We start from the raw sequence: 21,935 nt of genomic DNA on the forward strand, positions 1-21,935 counted from the left end.
TCCTCTACACTTCACACATTCATCCACATCCACACACACACAGAGAGAGAGAGAGAAAGAGAGAGAGAGAGACAGAGAGATACACAAACAGCTACAGAGGCATAACATGCCATTGAAAAGATGCCTTTAAGCATGTCAAGAAGGTAAAAATACAATCCACACTAACCAGTACAAAAAGCCCTTGCATTGAAAGAGCCAATAACATTAGGAATGCCATGCTGCTTGTGTTCAGAATGCAGTATATCCAATGTGATTAGGAAAGGCACACACAGCCAATGAGCAAGCTAATCAAATTGCACTGATTGCTGCTATATTGCTTCTCTCTGTTCTCCTCTTTGGACGGCACTGTGTGTGTCGGCATCATTGATTTCCTAATTTATTTTACATCATTGACATTCACATAAAATAGAATTTATATTTTAAAAACTGTATATTATCATTTAAATATACCTATTAGCTGAAATTACATTAACATCCGCAGCACATCTATAAAAAAACAGTAGGGCCTGTTAAAGTGTCGTCTTTTACAATTGCTTTCCTTTTAAACAGAACAATGTGTGTGACTTTGTTCTAATAACTGTCACCTATTGTTTACTGGTGTATATATGTGTATGGAGATGTTTACTCCCATAACTGTTATAATAATGCTAAAAATAATGCCAGCTGATGAAAGACCTTTATTCTTATGTTCTTATGGTGCATTAATAATGGCACAGTGGAGCATGTTCCTCTGAAGTTTCCACAATTTAAATCTGACATTCATATTCAAATTCTTATTCTGTCTCGCCCCCCCATTGGACAGAAAAAGCATCCAATCACAGGCAGAGAGTAAGGCAGCTGGACCAATCAGTCAATGAGAATAGCTGTCGATCAGAATAAGACGGGGAGGATCAGGAGACAGACACAGCTGTCCAACTGTTGCCTACAACAGACAAGGAGTGTGTGCGTGTGTATGTGTGTGTGTGTGTCAGTGTGTGTGTGCTTAAAACAGGCTGGGTGGGACTTTAACTGGCCCAACCCTGTCCAGTTGAGCAGTGGTGAACAGGTGCAAAGCTTTGTGCATGTAAGTGTGTGTGCATGTGTGTGTGTGTGTGTAAGTCGCTATTATTCCAGAGTGGTTGGCTCTGTATTATTTATTCAGAAATGCTGGGCTGGGGCTGTGGGCGGCAGCTGGCGTTACGCGTGCATGCGTGTGTGTGTGCAATGTAAGGCCCCCTGCTCTTTTGTGAAGCCCCTTCTTTTCCTAAAGCTGTGAAGCATTGTACTATACTATATATCTCCCTGTCTGCCTGTAAACTTATACACATGCATACACACACACACTATACTGTCAACACACACACACACACACACACACACACACACACACACACACACACACACACACACACACACACACACACACACACACACACACACACACACACACACACACACAGTAGAGTACAAAAAGCCCAGCCCAGCAGGCAAGAGTAAACACTGAAGTACCATACCCCAAGTACTGTCAAGTACACCCCCCGCCCAAAACACCCTGCACACACGCACACACACACACACACACACACACACTCACACACACAAACACACACAAACACTCATACACACACACACAAACACACACCAGTCCAGCCGTGCCTCAGTCTAAAGGTTCCATTCATGTGTTGTACTGAAGGGCCGACACTAAGTGCTCTCCACCTCACTAACTGCTGCTCTCTGCACTCCCCTCTGTCCTGCCAGGCTACCTGTCTCTCTGTCCGTCTCTCCACCTGCTCGAGTGTATGCCCATCTGTCCATCAGGAAGCATTCACATTGTCAAAATGTGGAGTTAGTTTGACTCAAACTCTGAACTGCTTCCTCCTTAACTTTTGTTTGTGTGGACAGGTGAGAGCGATGCCTCCAAGTAACTACATTGTGATACCTGTATCACTTCATTTCAAGCAATTTCAAGCATAGGCCTTGTTTAGACAGTTAACAGAGGTATAAAGTGGTTATATCAGGATTAATCGTAGTTATATGGATATAAGGAGACATGTGATGGCCTGCAGTTAATCATGCTTGTAAAGCCCAACATAACAAAATGACGTAAGGGGAAAACACAGCCTCAACTGATTTTCTCACAATCAGTCATGCTCCATCGTGCGTAGCAAACATGACTAAGTTACAGAGACTGGAATCATATTTGTTTTGGCTCATGTGCTGCTAAAAATCCCCGATGTCTAACGAGGACAGTTTACCAAAACATTGTCCAATAAAAGATCTATTTGTATCCCCGTGTGACTGTTGTTTAAAAGATGCATCACGCTTTGTAACTTCATGAACTATGGCAGAGTGAATTTGGACTAACAACATCACAGTGTGATTGCAACAGTCTGTCTGTCACGCTCTGAGGTGACAGACAGCTCTATATAACAGTCCGTCTCAGACAAACACTTCTCTGTGCTTCCCTGAGAGCTGGTGTTTGTCATGTTGTGATGTCTGTCCGTCTGTCTGTCTAAGAGGCTGTTTTTGACAACATGTCCACCTCAGCTGGCCGACATCAGGCACTTGAGGCTTTGAGGCCATTCAAAAGAAACAAAGATGACCATTTATGTTACCTAATATGTCAAATACTTTGCGAAAATAAATTAATATATCTTATATCCTTATTTAACTTAGATCACGTGTATTATTTTCATGTTAGTTGCATACACAAAAAATAAGTTCCACATCATACATCTTACACCAGGGACTGAAAATAAAACAACAGTTGGACTAAATTCAGTATTTGGGATCTATTATGATGTTTTAAGACCAATTACAGTAAATTGAGAATTCACTGATGTCTGTGGGACAAGATGATCCCACATACCAGCTCCACTAGAGGTAAGGACTATGTGCCTTGCTCAAGAACTAGTGCTGCAACTAACTTAAAAAAATACTCAGTTTACTATCATGTCACATCATGACACAGAAAAGTTTTAAATCCTCACTTTTGGGAAGCTGTAACTAGGTAGTGTTACTGACATGACTAAAACCATTATTCAACTATCGATTGATTAATCGACTAAATGTTGCAGCTCTATTTAGAACACTAAGATGCTAGGTGTTTCTCAATTATTTCAATAAAAAGAGTATTTTAAGATTATTTTAAAAGAATATTAATAAAGATTTTATTAAAACTGATTTAGGCAATGCATGCCCAAAAACTAGACTCTCTTCATGATAAGTACAGCTACCTTCTTAAGAGAAAAGAAACTAGAATCTCTGCCTCTGAATTATTGGTAAGACATACAGGAGAATGTAATGTATGTGAAATCCCCAATAACATTGGTGTTCTCTGAATTTGCCTGTCTAGCCCTGCAAGATATTTAATGAGCAGGCCGTTTCCCAGGTCTATTCAAACTTGAGATATTGTGTGGAAACACTCAAACCACTGAGCAATATCTGAATATGGCAGATGTTCGTCCTCTTTTCTTCTCCGTTCTCCCCCTCCACCTCCTCTCATGCAGCAGTCTGCCGTTGAACCTCATGTTCCAGCCGCTGTGCTGTGAGACATCTGCACCTCACTCACCGTTTCTTTCTTTCTTTTCCGTCTCATCTTTCCTCTGTATGCACACACACACACACACACATACACCCCCCCCCCCCCCCCCGACACACACACATGCAAAGATAGAAGTCTTTTCTTGATGACAGATGGCAAGTCAACAATTGTACAGCATCAGTCTCTCAAAACATACACACACACCACATGCACACACAAACACAGGAACAAACACCACCTCCTTGTCCTCCTGTCTCTTTGTGTCCAATCCCCTGTCAGATGTCTTGATTTGTTTCATACAGCTGAGTGTATGCATTAGTATGTGTGTGTGTGTGTGCGTGTCCCTCTTTACCTTGGTATATTAAGCACTAGTTTAATGAGAGCTTGGTGAGGAGCGGGCCCCAGTCAGTGGACCATATGGGGGACATTTAGCCCCTTCAGAACATTGAGCCAAGCCTCGCTGACATGATTACCACTGCTCTACACCAGTGTCAGAGTGGGAACGGGAAATTTTATCATGGAGAGCTAATTAATGACTGGAGATTGGCAACCAGAGACGGAGGGAGGCTGAGGGAGGATAAAAAATTCTGTCACTGTTTGCTCTCTCCTTCCTCTCGGTTTTTATTGGGCTAAATAACTGAGACTCTGTGAAACACGCATGCACACAAAAGACGTACACACAAGCAAATGTACACAAGTAGAAAAAAGGCACTTTTCACAATTTCTAGCTGTTTAAAAACTGTAAACGCTGTACATCTTTGTGAATACATGTACTTATTCATGGCTCACATTTTCAGCGTGTCTGTGTGGCACAGCAGGCTGCAGCTAGTGGCTTAGTTAATCCTGTCAGAGACAGATTACAGGTGGGAAGATATAAATAGACTGACTGTCCCTTTAACCTGGCCACTGTGACATCAGCATGCAGCTCAACTATAAAGTCAGGCATAACAGCCAACTGTACCAAGACAGGAGGAACAAACTGAAACTAAACCCACCCAGTGCCGCCCACAGTAGCCATTTATATTCCGCTGTGACCAAAGTGACCACACTGTTTCGACAGGCTGTCACTGGAAACAAGCTTACTGTACCTTTACCTCACGTCTGGATGACGCAGAAGTGCCATATATAGTATACTCAAAAAGGTATTTTACTATGTCTGCGCCAGTGTGACAGTAATGTCATGGCTACACTGGCACTCTACACTAGCCAACATACTAACCTGCTGCTAACCCATTAATTCAACTACATTCATCAACTCTGCAGTGTTACCCAAGGCACTGCTGCACCCAAAACATGTGAAGAGGCTTTAATATTTTGATCCAAGTCTGACTTTCAATAACACAGTCATTTGAAATATATTGACCTTTAAAATTAATGCTTTGCATCTGTAACAAATGTATTAATGTGGTGTATCAATTAAGATTAAGGCATTGTGATGTTAATGATGTAGAAAATTAGATTTGGAATTGGTACTAGTCAGTGTCGAATCATACAGTGAGTTGCTACTTGTTTTTGTCTAAGAGCTTTTTCTCAGACAACCACAGCAGTACACTCATCTATTGTTTCACACAAGCAACCACAAAGATCCAATAACAGTGGTTAACAGATGCCCAAATCTCTGCTCATCTCTGCTCAACAGATATGTAAGGTAAGGAGTGGACCAACTGTAAACTTAAGTAAGTGACACCACTTTAGAGTACATTAGTGATCACTGCGTCCTAACTGACATCAATCAGACTGGGTAATTGATTCAGAAACTCTAAGTGTTTCCACAAAACTTTATGCAACAGAGGTTGCTGTCTAGAACTGGTGTTACATTTTATAAATTAGGCAATACAGAGTGTTGTGCTGCAGCAACAAAGAAGAGCAGAAAAGGCATCAAGGATGTAACTAATGTTTCAGGGCAGCAATGGCTGTCCAGTTGCCCTTGGCAACCAGATGTAGACCACTTCCAACCAGTATGTGTGGCGTTGCTGACCCTGTTCACAACCACTTTGTCTGTGCCAAAAACAAAGACGTAGGAAAAAGCTTAATCTTGTTCTACTATTATCTACGTTTAACAAGATAAATCAAGTGTGGAGAAACAGCAATTAGTCAATATCTCTGAATCATGAACATAGTGACTCAACATCACACTATAAATCTGGAGAGCAGTGTTACTGACATACAGTGCCTTGCAAAAGTATTCATACCCCTTGAAATTTTCCACATTTTGTCACGTTACAACCACAAACTCAAATGGAATTTATTGGGATTTTATGTGATAGACCAACACAAAGTAGCACATAATTGTGAAGTGGAAGGAAAACGATATCTGGTGTTCAAGAAAAGAAAACAGCAATTTTCAATGACTGGGCCATTCTAACACATTAATATGCTTTGATCTGAACCATTCTATTGTAGCTCTGGCAGGAATGTTTAGGGTTGTTGTCCTGCTAGAAGGTGAACCTCCATCCTAACATTATTTAGCTCCATCCATCTTCCCATCAACTCTGACCAGCTTCCCTGTCCCTGCTGAAGAAAAGCTTCTCCAAAGCATGATGCTGCCACCACCATGTCCTATGGACAGATTCTCCCACCTGAGCTGTGGATATCTGCAGCTCCTCCAGAGTTACCATGGGCCTCTTGGCTGCTTCTCTGACTAATGCTCTCCTTGTCCAGCCTGTCAGTTTAGGGGGGCGGCCATGTCTTGGTAGGTTTGCGGTTGTGCATTTTCAGATGATGGATTGAACAGTGCTCCGTGAGATGTTCAAAGCTTGGGAAATGTTTTTATAACCTAACCCTGCTTTAAACTTCTCCACAACTTTATCCCTGACCTGTCTGGTGTGTTTCTTAGTCTTCATGATGCTGTTTGTTCACTAATGTTCTCTAATAAACCTCTGAGGTCTTCCCAGAACAGCTGTATTTATACTGAGATTGAAGTACACCACAGGTGGACTCTCCTTACTAATTAGGTGACTTCTGAAGGCAGTTGGTTGTACTGGATTTTATTTAGGGGTATCAGAATAAAGGTGGCTGAATTATGCACACCACACTTTTCAGATTTTTATTTGTAAAAAATCTTGAACACCACGTATCATTGTCCTTCCACTTCACAATTATGCACTACTTTGTGTTGGTCTATCACATAAAATCCCAATAAAATACATTTAAGTTTGTGGTAGTTTGTTGTAACGTGACAAAATGTGGAAAAGTTCAAGGGGTATGAATACTTTTGCAAGGCACTGTAAGTGGTAAATTTTAACCAGCATCATTTGATTATGAACAATTAGTGGCATTGCAACCTTTCTGTCAACTTTGGCAAGCAAAAACTGATGTCTACTTAACAGCTTAAAATATATCTAAAACATACTGTGAGATTATGCTATTTGATTCTTTATTAGGGATCCAAAAGAGAGTAGATTTGATGATCTTTAATGCCCGATACTGGAGAAACAGAAGTTTGGGACAGAGCTCTATAAGTCACTCTTAATAGTATTTCCCAAAAATACACTTTTCTTCCACTGTTTTCAAAAACAATGTTTCAATAAAAAGTAGCTAAAGGAAATGTATGTGTCAATATTTTATAGACTTGGGCAGCGAAAGAAAAGTCTAAGTGGCAACAGAAGGCCAAACGGTCACACAAACTCTGGGGTCCTTCTCCTGCCAGCCAGCACTTATACTAGCTGTTAGCCACTAGGCACTAATCTGTTGGCCTAAATCAGCCAAACCAACCCCCACTCTAACCTGCCTCCTCTAATCAGCCCAAAGCCTACTCCAACAAGCCCACGTTTCCTCAAGATGTTGGACTACACACTACCCTTTTGGTCTAATCTGTGCGTCTAGCACACTTAAACATAGAATCAGGTTTCAGCTTAAACCCACAATGCTTTGTCAATTGAGGACAGAGCTGCTGAAGCCAATGAATGGCCATGGGAAACTAGAGAAACATTTAATAGTTGCTTGTGGAAAAGAGGTGGCAAGAAACCAGCTGATGAGAAAATTGAGGCGGGCGAGAATCCCAGAAATCATGGGAATTCATAGACAAGGAGATTTTGAGTTTACTGTATGTATCTATGTTACATTACAATGGGGCATATTAAGATATAAGATATAAGATAAGATAAGATATACTTTAATGTCCCGTCAGGGAAATTTGTCTTGGGCATAAAGTGCGCCAGTGCATACTTAAATTATATTTATATATATAAACAAACAATCAAACAAGGACCATGAATAAATTAAATACAGCAGCAGAGGCAGTGATCATACAACAGTACCCAAGGATAATAAAGTGCAAGTAATAGATCGATAGAATAGATAAAAAGCAACAACAAACTAAAAGTTCTACTAAGTTTAGTTTAAATTACAAAAAAGGGGTGAACTATAAATCTGTTACAACCTGCAACAACTTCCTTCTTTACTATTTTTGTTTACTTGTTTATTCATTATCAGCAGATGATATACAGTATGTTTAATCCAAACTCTGCTTGAAAACACACTCATCACAGCATAAAGTGTGAAAGTATAGTATATTTAAATACATTTCAATAAGTGAAACTGAAATTCAGTTTTTTTATTTAAATACTAATACCAATAATAATAGTGTAGTACAGTGTATATGTGTTAATGCATGTGCACACATCCATCCTGATTGATCAAATGTTCGAGGTCAGCACTTTAATGATCCTGAGCAACAAACTAATCCCATTACTCAACCTCTCCTTCCGTCTACCCTTCTCTCTTCCTCTATCCAAGTTTTCTCTCTGCAGTGATCAGCACTCCATTCATTGATCCATTCATTCATTAATACATGACTGCCTCACTATACATTCATTCACTCACCCATCCATTAATGCATCTCTCTTGTTTTGTGTGGCTTTTGCAAGGATTCTTCCTACCACTTACTGCTGATCCTATTGACTGTCTGAGTTTGCAGAGTTACACAGCCTCCAGTCACTTACTATGGATCAGAAATTGCACATTATTATATTGTATGTTTCTGAACTTCTCTGTGAGTGCATTCAAGTTTATGGAAAATTCAAAACATTTAATACAGCAGACTGCTACTGCATTGGCAATGTGTCATAAGACAACTGGAAAAACATAGTCAATGTCAAATCAAAGTAACTCAAACACACTGGGGCTCATGCAAGAACTGCTCATAGATTCCTTCTTTAATGGACCCTATAAGTGATTTCAGAAAATCTGCAGTTTTCACTTCCTTTTTTGTGCTTTATTTCTATAACATTGAAAATACTGCTCTAATGACTCGTCAGTGGCGGCTATATTAATATTTCTTAGTCCCTGACTTCTGATACTTCTGATAAATTTTTCATGTATTTGTCTGCATACTTCGGAAAGCAGGACCTTTAGCTCTAAGGCATGAAATGATTTCTTTTTACTCTTATGTCACATTTTTGCAAATAAAATACACCCACAAATGGGTAAATTAATATGGCAACTTGAGGGTTGTCAATTATGCTCATATCCCAGCTCATATCAACACGCACCTACTCATGAACAGGTGGCATTTATCAGGGTGAAACAGGTGACTTATGACAAATGTGTGCATTTAAGAGAGTTTGTTGAATCCTGCAGATTTCCTACAAATAGAACACCGGATAAGACATTCTCCTATGTTGTAGCCTGAATTTGTGACTGTATCAGATGAGACAAGTGTACTATTACGTAAAACTCCTGCCTAGTGGAATTTAGAGCGATATTTCAAGGTTTATTCTCTCGATTCAAACAAAAAATATCCTATTCAGACTGAAAACAAAGGTGACACACTCTCTGCTGCTTGTCTGTGTGTATGTTACCCATCTGCCTTTCAGTCTGTGTCTGTACCCGCTAGTTGCAGGTCTCTTCTGTATTGGCAAGTTATCTGCTTGTGTCCTATGCTGGCTGTGTCTGTCATAAACCATCAGTCTCTCTGCCTGTCTTTCCTGTGCTGCTTGTCTGTAGGCTCTGCAGACTAGTCTGTCTGTTTGCAATGTGCTGTCTGTCTGTCTGACTGTCTGGCTGACTGCCATTCTCTGCAGTGTAGAGTGAGTCATTCTTAGGACAATGGAGACAGTTTGTAAAGCCACACTGGAGCGTACACTTCCTCCGGATGTGCAAGAGGATGCCATTCATAACAAAGCCTGCACTGTCTGCCTGTCTGCTACTGCCCTGTATATGCAAGTGAGTTTGAGAAACAGAGGGGATGGAAAGAGGAGTGCGATGGAAGGAGATACAGGGACAGACAGAGAGAAAGGGAGCGTGAATTGCAATAAAAAGGGGTGAGTTGTGTGAAGAGAGGAGAGGAGAGGAGAGGAGAGGAGAGGAGAGGAGAGGAGAGGAGAGGAGAGGAGAGGAGAAGAGAGGAGAAGAGAGGAGAGGAGAGGAGAGGAGAAGGGCGACGCAGCAGACAGTGGTGGCGGCAGCAGCAGCAGCAGCAGCGGCTGGTGATTGATATCAGAGATCTGGCACTGCCACCTGATCCAGCCAGCCAGCCAGCCTCCAGCAACATTGAACTCACTGAACTCACTGAGCCAAGATGGCTGCCTCACTGCACTGCACCCAATGAACCTCACAGCAGTCGAACATATACAGTATAGCTAAAACAGCTCCCAAAGAAAAGAATAAAGAGGACAGGTGTGTTACTTCACTTTGCAGCATGTTTATCATAGTGTATGATTGTGCAGAGATGCATTAAGTGACCCGACATTGAATATCTAATGAAGCCACTTCCTGTCTCTATAGTGAATTAATATGCAAAGATCCATACTGTGACCAGGATTCAACATATTGTGGATGTGATGTGCATATAAACAATGTAAAGCTATGGAGGAAAATAGTGAAAAAGCTCTAACAGAGCAACAGTAAGGCTAGCAGAACATTGTCACTGTGTGGGATGCAGCAATGTAATCTAAAACTGCATGATGTCCAATACAAAATCATGTCAATATGAATGTACCCGTAGTCCACATGAGCCGCTTGAATTTTTAACCAAAATGCTGTCGAAGAAATCAATAATAATTTCCACTGCACCACCAGGATTCTTGATACTGACAGAGGAAGCACAAAGAGTAATCTTTGTGAAATAAAATACAACACCCAGTTACTGAAATGCTGATTCGAATATTATTGGATGACCTCTGTGTTTGACAAAGTTTGGAAGGTTATTTGTAGAAGAATTTCTACTTTGTTAAAGTACTGGCATGGCATACTTTTCAAATATTTATTTTAAGCTTGAACTAAATAAGTATTTGTAATTGTAGAAAACATATATGTAAGACTTGGTTTAAACATCCCTACAGTTGGCCTATCTTAGTAGATGAATTATGGAATGACAGCATATTATAACAACAATCTATCATCAAAACTTGTGATTCCACTACATAGGCCAAGTTATATTTGTCTCTATTTATTTTTAGATAGCTTACATTCTTTAAGATGCACGAAGCATCCAAATACCACACAACAACAACTTCAACATCCACTTGACTTTAACTTATGGGTGAGTGCTGAGGAGGAATCATTGATTGAGTCAGTAACGAGACTTTGACACAGCCGAATCTCATCTGATTAGTAGCTTTAGGAAAGAAACACCTCTGGAGGCTATAAACTGTCAAAGAAAAGATGATGGTGTTCTCCCTGTTTCTCTCTTTCAGTGTTTCTCCTCCTCTCCTCCCTCCTGACCATCTGTTGTGCTGACTACTGTGTGGGATGATGTTGGTGGAGGTAACAGTATCCTCGACTACAGTGGCTGACTGTGACCTCTGTGGCCTCACAAGAGCTGACAGAAGGTAAACTCCTGGCCTTGGTGGACATTAACTCCAGATTCAGATTTTTAAGGTAAAATTTAAAAAAACTTCTGTCAAATAAAAGGTGAGCAACATCAGATTTTCACCCTCCAACACAACACAATGTACTTCCAAAGCAACACCTGTAGCTCAAATGTATCCATCAGATTTTTATTCTCTATCACTAAGAAAAGACCAACAAATGTCCAAACACTGCTTATTTTGATTAACCAACAAGTCTGATGGCTTTATTTTACATCCACAGCTCCTTATTTTATAAAGATAAAGTGGTGATGCAGTCGAACACAGTCTGTCCTCTGCTTTAATGAGTGGAGGAAGGAAGGAAATGATCGCCATGGTAGTGAAAGTGAAAGGCTCAGCCATCCCAGGACATACTGTAATGTTCTTTTCACAGCTGATGTTCCTGAGGTTTGTCTTTGTGTTCCTAGATGACAATTTGGTGCTGGTGATGATCGATCTCTGAGGCAGAAATGTTTGTTTTTATGCTATGGTTATACACATGCACTTACTTGAAACTATGTTGTCTGTTCTAATCTATCATGGTTTTGTGTTGTCTTTCTTATCCATCTTTTATAATGTCTGTGAAGCACTTTCAGGAAGGAGTCAAAAAGAAAGAACATTAAGCTTGTAGGTTGTTAGATTCTACATCAGAAGCCAAAATAAGGAAAACCTTCCTTCCTTATTTAATTCTGTTTAAATGTTTCCTATTGGTAGTCTTAAATACTCTAAACGTAAACAGCTTCAGGCCACTTACTGAGGATCAGAAATTGCATGCTTAATCTACAAAATTATGACTTCTATACTCCCGAAGCCATTGCAGTTGGACATACAGTACTTACTGAGGACGACATGTATACACACACAACTGCCAGTGATAAGCATCCACTGACATGTGTAAGTTGATCAGAGTCTACTGTGCATGGCACCGAGCTGAACACATCTGTCATGTTTGACCAATTATTCTAATGGTTTGTGGCTTGTCGCACAAAAGCAAGACACAAACACTCTCACAGACACATACTCAGTTCCTTCATAAAACATGCAGGAAGGCGAGTGTCCCCATGAGGGTGCATCACTGATACTTTGTTCTATGAATGGGAAACGCTTTCTTCCTATCAAATCATTTTATTACCCACCCATTAGTTAGACCGCACAAATATGAAGAGTAAAAAAGATCAAAACATTTTTTAGGAACATTCAAATCAACCATCTCATGAAACCCTCATCACCACTGTCAATTACCCACTCTGGTCAAATCAGCTCATGGTAAAATAAACGACACCTGAGTTGCCACAACTGTGCAGCCATTAACAGTTTTTCAACTTATGTAGAGTATTTGCATTTAAGATTATCGCTTTCTGAGTTGTGGCTACATTTCATTTCATTCTAGCAGAGCACACGTGAAATTTATGTACAAGTGTGTTGCCCTGAGATTACAATTTACGATAATGTCAACGTAAATCTCTTGTGCATTAAGTCGTTCATAAAAATGATGACTAACATATCTGACTTGACTGTTTACTTTAAGACAGTCTCTGCGTAAGAAGAACACAAAAACTAAAAACATTTTCTCTACTCTTTTATATAATTACCATTTAACTATTCTATTTGGCGGCACAATTACACCATATTGGAAACATATACTTAACAGCTGTTGTACACAAGTACTGCAGAAAGAAAGTTTAACCAATTCATCTAACACAGGATGATTAATTATAGGATTACCCAACCACAGCCTGTTTTAATGAACTTTTACCTGCACATACAAACAAGAATGAAGGTAACATACTACCCTGACTTATCCCATTACTGACATGAAAAGAGTTTGACACATCAGCACTCACCTAAATCAATACACAAGAAGTTTGACCAGATATTTAAGGTATTCCTCTTACACTCACTTTATGAAAAAAATGTTTTATGATTGACTTAATTACAGACATCTAAGAAGCACATCAACATCTGTCTTTAATACAGAGATCTAATGCACACTTTTTCTTTTGTTCTCTTCCCATCTATTACAGTAGTCTCTCCTTCTAATCTTCAACTCATTCAGTCTCTCAGTTTCTCTTTCCACGTCTCTGTTGTCACTCAATTCAAATAATCTGCATCATTTGAAGAAGAGTTAGAAAGTGCAGGACCTCCCAGATAGTCAAAACACAACTAAATGTAATCTGGTGAGTACAAAATGTTTGTGTGTGCCTGTCTGTCTCTGTGTGTCTGTCTGTCTGTGTGTGTGTGCGTGTGTGTGTGTGTGTGTGTGTGTGTGTGTGTGTGTGTGTGTGTGTGTGTGTGTGTGTGTGTGTGTGTGTGTGTGTGTGTCTAGATTTCACTACCTTTCTCTATATCTCTTGTTGTTTCCTTTCAGTAAAAAGCTGTCTAATGACTAAGACTGCAGTCTTTGCTGTATCACGACCTGGACAGTGAGTCAGCACCCCGACCCTGCTCCTCTCCACACACACAAATACAGACAAAGATTTAGCATATGATGCAGACAAACATTCATATTCCTGACACAAACAAACACCCCCCCCCCCCCCTTCCCCACAACCTCTATCTCTTTCTCTCTCACACACTGACGAACACTGGTAGCGCTGCGTCGTGACTGGGGGCGATGTGTTCCTCTTAATATGCACAGACTACCGTCTGAGGATCACACTGGCATGCTGGCACACGTAGATCCTCCCCTCTACTTAAGCAGTAAAAGACTGTGCACTGCATTTGTGTATGTACGCGTGTGTGTGTGAGAGAGCATCCACTTCATGCAGTGTCCAACATATTCTCCTGCTGTGCCTCAGTGTTAGCCTACATTACCCAGAAGCCTGCTGTCTGTTGTGTATTCATGTCACTTCCTGTTCAACAGTTTGTGTTACACATTCCTAGACACCATCACATAGTCAGGAGGATGATGCTCATTGGCCTAAAAGTCTGGAAATCCCCCTTGTTCTACCCCTGAAGCTCTCTCTCTAAAAACACACATACACACATACACACACACAGATTTTCACCAGAAGGAATCAGCACCAGCAGACACACAACCCCATGAAATTGTAGCATTGGGGACAATGTTCAGTATGTTAAAAAACTAATAACAAGTCCTAAAGGGCATTACAGAAAGAGCTGCAGTCGTCACAGAGCCACAGAGAAATTTCTACCACTTTGTGAGTGTTTTTGGGTCACTCTGACCCAGCAACAAATGACAGTTCACCTGTTGCTGCAACTGCTCACTGATCATAAGCAATGAGTGTCTAAGAAAAGGGAAGTAGGCCTACTATCTTTGCTGCTCTTCCACTATTACTCATTCCTCTTTTTCTTATTTAAGCTGTAAACAGGATGTGTTGTCAGTACCCCCCTCGACTCCACCCCAACTAACCACTCAAGCATGTGTCATATGACTCTCAGTAACACCATTCAGAATTCCCTATGAACTTAAGACACTACTATGTTAAATAATACCTCAGAGGGACAACTAACTTGATTTCACAGACTATAAGACATGCTGTCCTGACAGAACAGTATGCACAAGCAGTGACCACAGGCCTGGTACATGTTATTAACTGCACACACTTGTGCATACAAATACATGCACATTCCCATGCACACACTCTTTTTTAGACCTGACTGAAGCACACAGAGGCTTAGCAAACAAACAGCCAGCCAAGCTTATAATAAAGAGACACATCCCTGTGAGGGCAAACACATATACACTCGCACACTAGATAATCAGACATCCATGTGATCACACACACACACACACACACACAATCGCAAACACTCACATCCTCCCACCGGCACATGTGGACAGGCACGGCCAGGCCCTCAGTCTAGACAAGAGGCAGAGAAGAAGAGGAGAGAAAAGAGAGGCAGAGAGGAGGGCAGCAGAAGAAGAGAGTACTGGATGTACTTACCCCGTTTCTGGAGCCATCCCTCTCTAACGATGGTGACATCGCTCATGGTTCCTTCACGCCGAGTCTGATGCCGCTACACGCCTGCTCCACAGAGAGAGAGAGAGGGAGGAGGGGAGGAGAGGAGGAGAGGAGAGAAAGAGAGGGAGAGGAGGAGAGGAGGGGGGGGCCGGCTCTCCCAGTCTCCGCGTCACTCTCCCTCCCTTCCTTTCCCGTTCACCCTCTCGTTCGCGCAGTCTCTCTCTCAGACACACACACACAAACACGCGGTGTGTATGTGTACGTGTGTGTGTCGTTTTGCTTCCTGTTGTGGCTTATCTCCCTGCCTCCCTCCCTTCTTCTTCTTCTCCCCCTCCTCCTCCACCACCTCCTCCTCCTCCTCTCTCGTTCCCTCTCCAGACCTTCCTCCTCACCAGCAGTGACTCAGCCTGGAAGGAAGTGAAAGGAGAAGAAAATAAAGAAAAAAAAATAGAAGGCATGGATTTATTTTTCTTCTCCTCTGCTGCTCCCTCTCTCCCTCTTCCCTCTCTGCAAAGCTCCTTTCATACAATTTGACAAGACAAACAACTAGTTATTGTGAGGAAAATACTCCCTCCACACTCCCCACAACCCCCCCCCCCCCCCCCCCCCCCAACCCAATCACACACCCAGTTCCTCTTTCTATTGCTAACACTCTCTCTGGTAAACAGGATGAATTATTGCAGAGCTCTTGATGAAATAAAAACTGACCTTGATTGCCAAACAACAACTGTCTCTGAGCTCTGCCTCTCATTCATTCATAGATATATTCTTCTTCTGGTGGGCAGGATGTGCTGTGTGCAAAAGCCAGCCTACCTTTCTGTGCTTGCTGTATTTCTGCATGTCATATTATTTGATCGATGCGTTAGAGTGTATGTGTGTATGTGTGTGTGTGTGTGTGTGTGTGTGTGTGTGTGTAGGCTGATTTGTCTGTCTGTACGTGGGAGGTGGAAGAGCATCTCAGGACTGTGGAGTAGGGCTCGGCTATAAATAGCAACAACGGCAGTTAGGGATGCTCTCACACTCTCTTTCTCTCTGCCCAAATCTCTGCACCTCTCTGTCGTCTCCCTCCCGCTCTCCCTCCCATCTCTCTCCCTCTCCCTCTCTCTGCATAGCCACCGCGTTCACCTCAAATGCACTCTACTACACTGTATTACACAACGCGCAACAACACTATATACGCTGCTCTGCTTGAATGGAGATCAGCACTACAGCGGCTAGGTTAGCAGTTGTAGCTATCTAGCCAGAAATCAGTATTCACATCAGCTAGTGTCTGCATTGCTGCCGACACTTGGAGGGACTGCAGCGTCATATATTGAAGGCTGGAACAGACCGACAGACGCAGTCGCACATACACACCCTAGCAGGTGACACACAGCTTTTTTTTCCACTGTTAAAAAGAGCGGAGGTTACTGAAACTGAAACCAGACAAACAAATACAGAATAATACAAAACATTTCAGTTTTTGGTTACAAAGGCTGCTGTTATATAGTTTCAATTTCCTGCAATTTCAAGTATTCAAAACCAATGGAAGTTGTTTGGTGATGTCCTGAGAGGAGAGGAGAGGAGAGGAGAGGAGAGGAGAGGAGAGGAGAGGAGAGGAGAGGAGAAAGGAGAAAGGAGAGGAGAAGAAATGTCCAGGCTACCCCTTGTCACCAGGGCAGCTGTTGCTATGGAGATATCCAGTGCCATCCTGAACCAACTATGCCAGGGGAAGCACCTGCCAGACAACATTTATTTGATGATATTTCATATACCAGATAGGAGGACAACGACATGGGCAAAGAATAATAAACACGAAAAGGCGAGATAGTGTGAAACGAAACAGAGAATCACAGGAAATAGAGAGAATGAAGACAGAGGGCAGGAACCAGACAGTCTGCTAACCCACCACTAATCAGTCTAGACATATGAAGCAACACTGGACGACATTAATGGATGGCCACTGGTAAAAAAAAAAAGAAGAAGAAAAGAGCAAAACTTCTTTTGCGCTTGCAACTGTTTCTGTTTGATTACAGCGGTGAAAAGGAGCAAAATATGAAATAATACTTTACAGCTGCATTTAAAATATCCTCCCTGACAGGACACCAGCAAACTTATAGTTTTCATGTTTGTTTTTTTGTTTGATTGTCTTTTATCTTAAAAAGGACCATTTGCATGTTTTAGATCTCTAGGCCACCACATCCCTGCTGTAGACTACATATAAGATCTTTAAATACAGTCTATTGTACATTAACTACACTTAACTCATCATGAACACTACATGTAATAGGCAAAAACATGCAAAACAATTAAAGTGGCTCTCTAATTAGCTCATGTACAGAGAGTAGACTTTTAATAGTTATATTCGTAGATACTATTAAGTAATATTCGTAGATACTATTGGCTACCAATCCACTTGAAATCAGCTCAGAAAAAGGAGGGCTGGTCCTTACATCACCACCTTCCTGTCAGGACAGCACATCTCACCTCACTTTACCCCTCCTTCCTCAAACCGTGGCCTCTTACAAAACCTGCCTGACATCAGCAGCAGTGAGACCACAATCCTCTTCCCAAAACTGCACACCGGCCTTTGGCAGGACGTCATGCGCTAACACAGGATGTGTTTCAGCCACGATTTTCAGTTGTCTGTTAAATTTGCATCCGACACCCAATACACCATCACTGTATTCATATGAGCAGTGTTGGTGTATTGGGCTGTGAGTGCTGACAAACGCCTCCTGTGTAGACACTGACAAAGGACTGACGCTGCTGCTAACTGCTAACTGCTTGCTAAATAAATGATAAAAAGCAAAATAAAAATAGATAAATTATCAGAAAACTATTGCAGGTTTGAGGATGTAAAACTAAAGATGTCTTCCTGCCATGACCAATTAAAAACATTGGTTGGTAACTTCATACTGTGCTGATGCAGTATGAGTTTTCAATATTTTACGCTAAGAAATACAAACATGTTTTCACTGCAAACCTTTATGTTCCTTGAGTTCATTGTTGTCTAAACAAAAGCAGCCGTGCAAGAACTAAATGTTGGCCTAAAACAAGAACTATCCGGTCAAAGAACAAGTAAACAAACAAGACCACAAATGTGATCAAATATTTAACATTTTTCAGTTCTCAGTGGTGCATAGAGACATTTCAGTCACACTAAAAAAGAGGCTACAGAGCCCTTTATCACAGATCCATTCATTCCTGAGCAGAAGCAAAACACTGTCCTCATAATTACCATTAAAATCAAAGATATCAATCTCCTCCATCACTGTGTTACATAACATCATATGGCCACTTGTGCTGTCACAAATCAACCCAGGCCTAGTTGTGCTATCTCTCTTTCTCTCTCTACAACAGCTACAATAAAAATCGACATGATATAACATTTTTTTTGTCAGACACGACAGTTGCAGGAATATAAGTGACATTTGGAGAGTCTTAGCTGCTGGGATGACTGTGTGGAGAGTGTAAAATGTTAGTAATGTGTTCCTGCTGCTGAGTAGCATGCATGAGCAGGACACAGTTAGCAGCACTGCATCATCTACGTCACTGAGCTTGCTGGCTGTCAAACTGACGCATGTTGCATGCAGCATGGCAAAACACCGCCTGCATGTTTAACGTAGCAATAACAAGCAACAATAAGAAGAAGAGAACATTACATTAAGTCATTACCCTTATTCTAGACAGGGACGCAAACGTATCAACCTTAACACAAGCATTATTATTCCCCTTAAGTGACCTGCCAAACCATGGGACCCACCCCCCACCTTTTTTTTTTTTTTTTTTTTGCTTAACGTTATCACGACATAGGCTATAATAAAACACACATTATTATCTATCTGGCTTTATTCTAGCGGTGTCAGGTTTACTGTCACACAACAGTGCAGCGGGCTATTAAGCATACATTATATTACCTGTAGCGGCAGGTGTGGTGGTGGTATCCCCTGTGCACCTGCTGATCATAAACCGCTAGAGTTAACGATATAATCTTAATTTTCTTTACCCCCCCACCCCCCCTCCCCCTGCTGCTCCGTTTTTCTGAGTGAGTAATTTTACGTGTCCAGCCACCGGACCAAACGCTCGGAAAATTAAGGTTTTAAAAGCGGATTTCCGAGAAGCTACGACTGCTGCTGACCGACACCATCCGAGGCTTGTTTTGACTTTCAGGAAAACTCGTGACGTCACCCGGAGGAACGGGCAAACCCCCCTTTGCACACACACGCGCACACATACGCACGCACATACACACACAAACACACACACACACACACACACACACATTTAACATCATACCGTTTCGCCTGGTCCTCTCGTTTTTTGGTGTCGGCGTCTGGTTGTCCTCCACTGTAGAAGAGCTCTCTCATCATCCCATTCCCAACATCCCGCGTGTGTGTGTGTGTGCGTGTGTGCGTGCCGGCTCATAAGCCAACCATCGCGAGAATCAGGTGTTTTTTAAGCCGCGATTTTGCTGGAGCCAGACAGGGGGAGGAAATAGAGAGGCCTTAACTGGGTCTGATCCTATAGTTAGAGTAAAACATTCAGGTTCATGCACTGAAGGCTATAAGTAGGTTATTCTGTTCCTCCTGTAGCTACTAAAGTAGGAAAAAAGTCGGAATGTCACAAAGGGAAAGAGCTGTATTTACAACTTAAAGGATAAGTTCATAATAGATTCTTATTCTTAAAATAACAGCAGGTGCCCAAATGAACATTGAGATAGTTTTTTCTTGCCATAATCATTCCTCTGATTCTTACTGACCATTAGAAGATCCCTTCATCAGGGGTGGATTTAATTTTACCCTTTCACTAAGATACAAAATATATACAAAAAATAACCAATAATATGTATCCAGATATTTTTTGTATATATTCTTTTAGTCCTTTGTTCCAAAGAGTGGTATTACAAGCAAAATGTACCTAATTTGCTTAACTTGTGTTGAAGGTGGAGCTTTTAATTCTTACATAATGCTGGAGAGTTTAATCAATAATAATTAATCATACTTTATTTGTTATATTTTGTGAGTAAAATCATCATTTATCTGTCAGGTAAATGTGGTCATACAATTTATTCCTCTCAAGTATACAGTTGCATTTTTTAAAGTGCTTTGGAGGCTGTATGTTATTTTGGGGAACAGTAGGTTACAATAGTAATTAAATTAAATATTTTTATTTCTAAACATCATTATAAATCCATTGCTGTTTGGGGCTCCAGGCAGTTGCCTAGCTTGCCTGATGGTACTGTAAAGTCCACCACTGCCCTTCATAATGCACTTACAGTGTAAGTGATCAGGGCCAAACTCCACAAGCCTCCTTCTGTCCAAACATGTATTTAAAAGTTTATATGAAGCTAATATGAAGCTTCAGCCATCCAAATTGTCAAATCAAGTAGATATCTTTCAACACTGCAGTCTTTTTATTGCTGAAGTACCTCTTTTTGTTACTATACTTCCACCGCAGCTCAATACAATACAAGGGAAAACACAAACAGGGAATATAATGCTTAAAAGACTGTACAGTAAATGTGGCAGATATCCACTCGATAGACTAATCAAATAATTATAATAAATGGAATTTGTACTGCATTTTTCATTCCTAGTGAAACTCAAAGTGCTACAGTATGAATAACATCGAACAGACAACAGAAAGAAAGCAATAAAAAGACTTTAGATGAAAAAGTCTTCATGAATAGAAATGGTTTTTAGGCCTTTTTTTAAATTAAATGTTTTATTAGGGCAAGTTGGCTCCTGTAGCGTTAATAAAATTCCCAAACTGAAAAAGTCATGAAATAATATAAATTCAAATCTACAAACATTATACTTGGAATTAACTCAAATAGAAGCAATGTTAATTAAAGGGGTAGCCTTCATGTTTGTGCTGCACTTCCACAAAGTTGGGGAATTCAAAAGAAACTAATTATAAGATGAATGATAAAAACTTGACTGTTAGTCCTTAGTGTGGGTCAAGCTCCAAAATACTAGATCCTACATTTCCTTTAATGTTCCTGCCTTTCAATGCCCACTTCTTTCAAACTCCATAAGCTCCACAGTGTAAGACAGGCTTTCAGATGTAAACCTTAAGCCAAGATAACCCCTAATGAAATAATCAGGGGTTATTTTCTCAGCCTATACAAAGCTCCTACAGATCCACTGAAGACACTATGTGACTGTTTTAGAGGCTGTAGTGCTCCCTATGGCTGGCAAACTGACTGTCATGTGTTAAACTAGTAGTGGTCTTGGCTTAGTCATTAATTTGATTATCACTTGTGTAGCAGTAAGGCTACACAATCTAATCCTATATCTTTATGCAAAGCCATGAAGAAACTGAACTTGTACTGTACTTGTTTACATATTAGCATAAATATTGTACAGTACTTTTGGAGCAACTGAGCAGAACATTTCCAGAGGGGTCAGACATCCCTACGACTAATCTTAAATGCTGTTTGCAGCCGGAAGGATCAGACAGCTGCTTAGCATATGACTGAAATTGCTACTCAACAGCTGATCTGCCTGGCGTGAATCTAAACATTCACAGTGGACGTTTTAGGCTCAGATTGTTGATACAATGCATTTTTAAAATTCCTGAGCAGGTCGTTTCATGACCCAGCTGCCCCTTTAATGTGCTTTAATGTTGTTGAGGGTGATGGTGAGGTCTGATCTTATTATGGATCTTCCTTTTCTCCAATCCAACTCACTTTAATTACTAAAAAATCTTAAA

At 40.9% G+C, this 21,935-nt stretch overlaps 1 protein-coding gene across 1 annotated transcript in view; it reads right to left on the reverse strand.

The window, feature by feature from the left end:
* akt3a (v-akt murine thymoma viral oncogene homolog 3a) overlaps positions 1 to 15,445 on the reverse strand; it is a 46,547-nt gene extending 31,102 nt beyond the window's left edge. The window contains exon 1 of the mRNA XM_053333156.1: positions 15,222 to 15,445. Coding sequence (XP_053189131.1) covers positions 15,222 to 15,267 — 46 coding nt within the window. The 5' untranslated portion in view covers positions 15,268 to 15,445. The remainder of the gene's footprint in view (positions 1 to 15,221) is intronic.
* Between the last annotated feature and the right edge of the window lie 6,490 nt (positions 15,446 to 21,935).

Source organism: Scomber japonicus, chromosome 14 (assembly GCF_027409825.1).
Source record: "Scomber japonicus isolate fScoJap1 chromosome 14, fScoJap1.pri, whole genome shotgun sequence".
Lineage (NCBI taxonomy): Eukaryota > Metazoa > Chordata > Actinopteri > Scombriformes > Scombridae > Scomber > Scomber japonicus.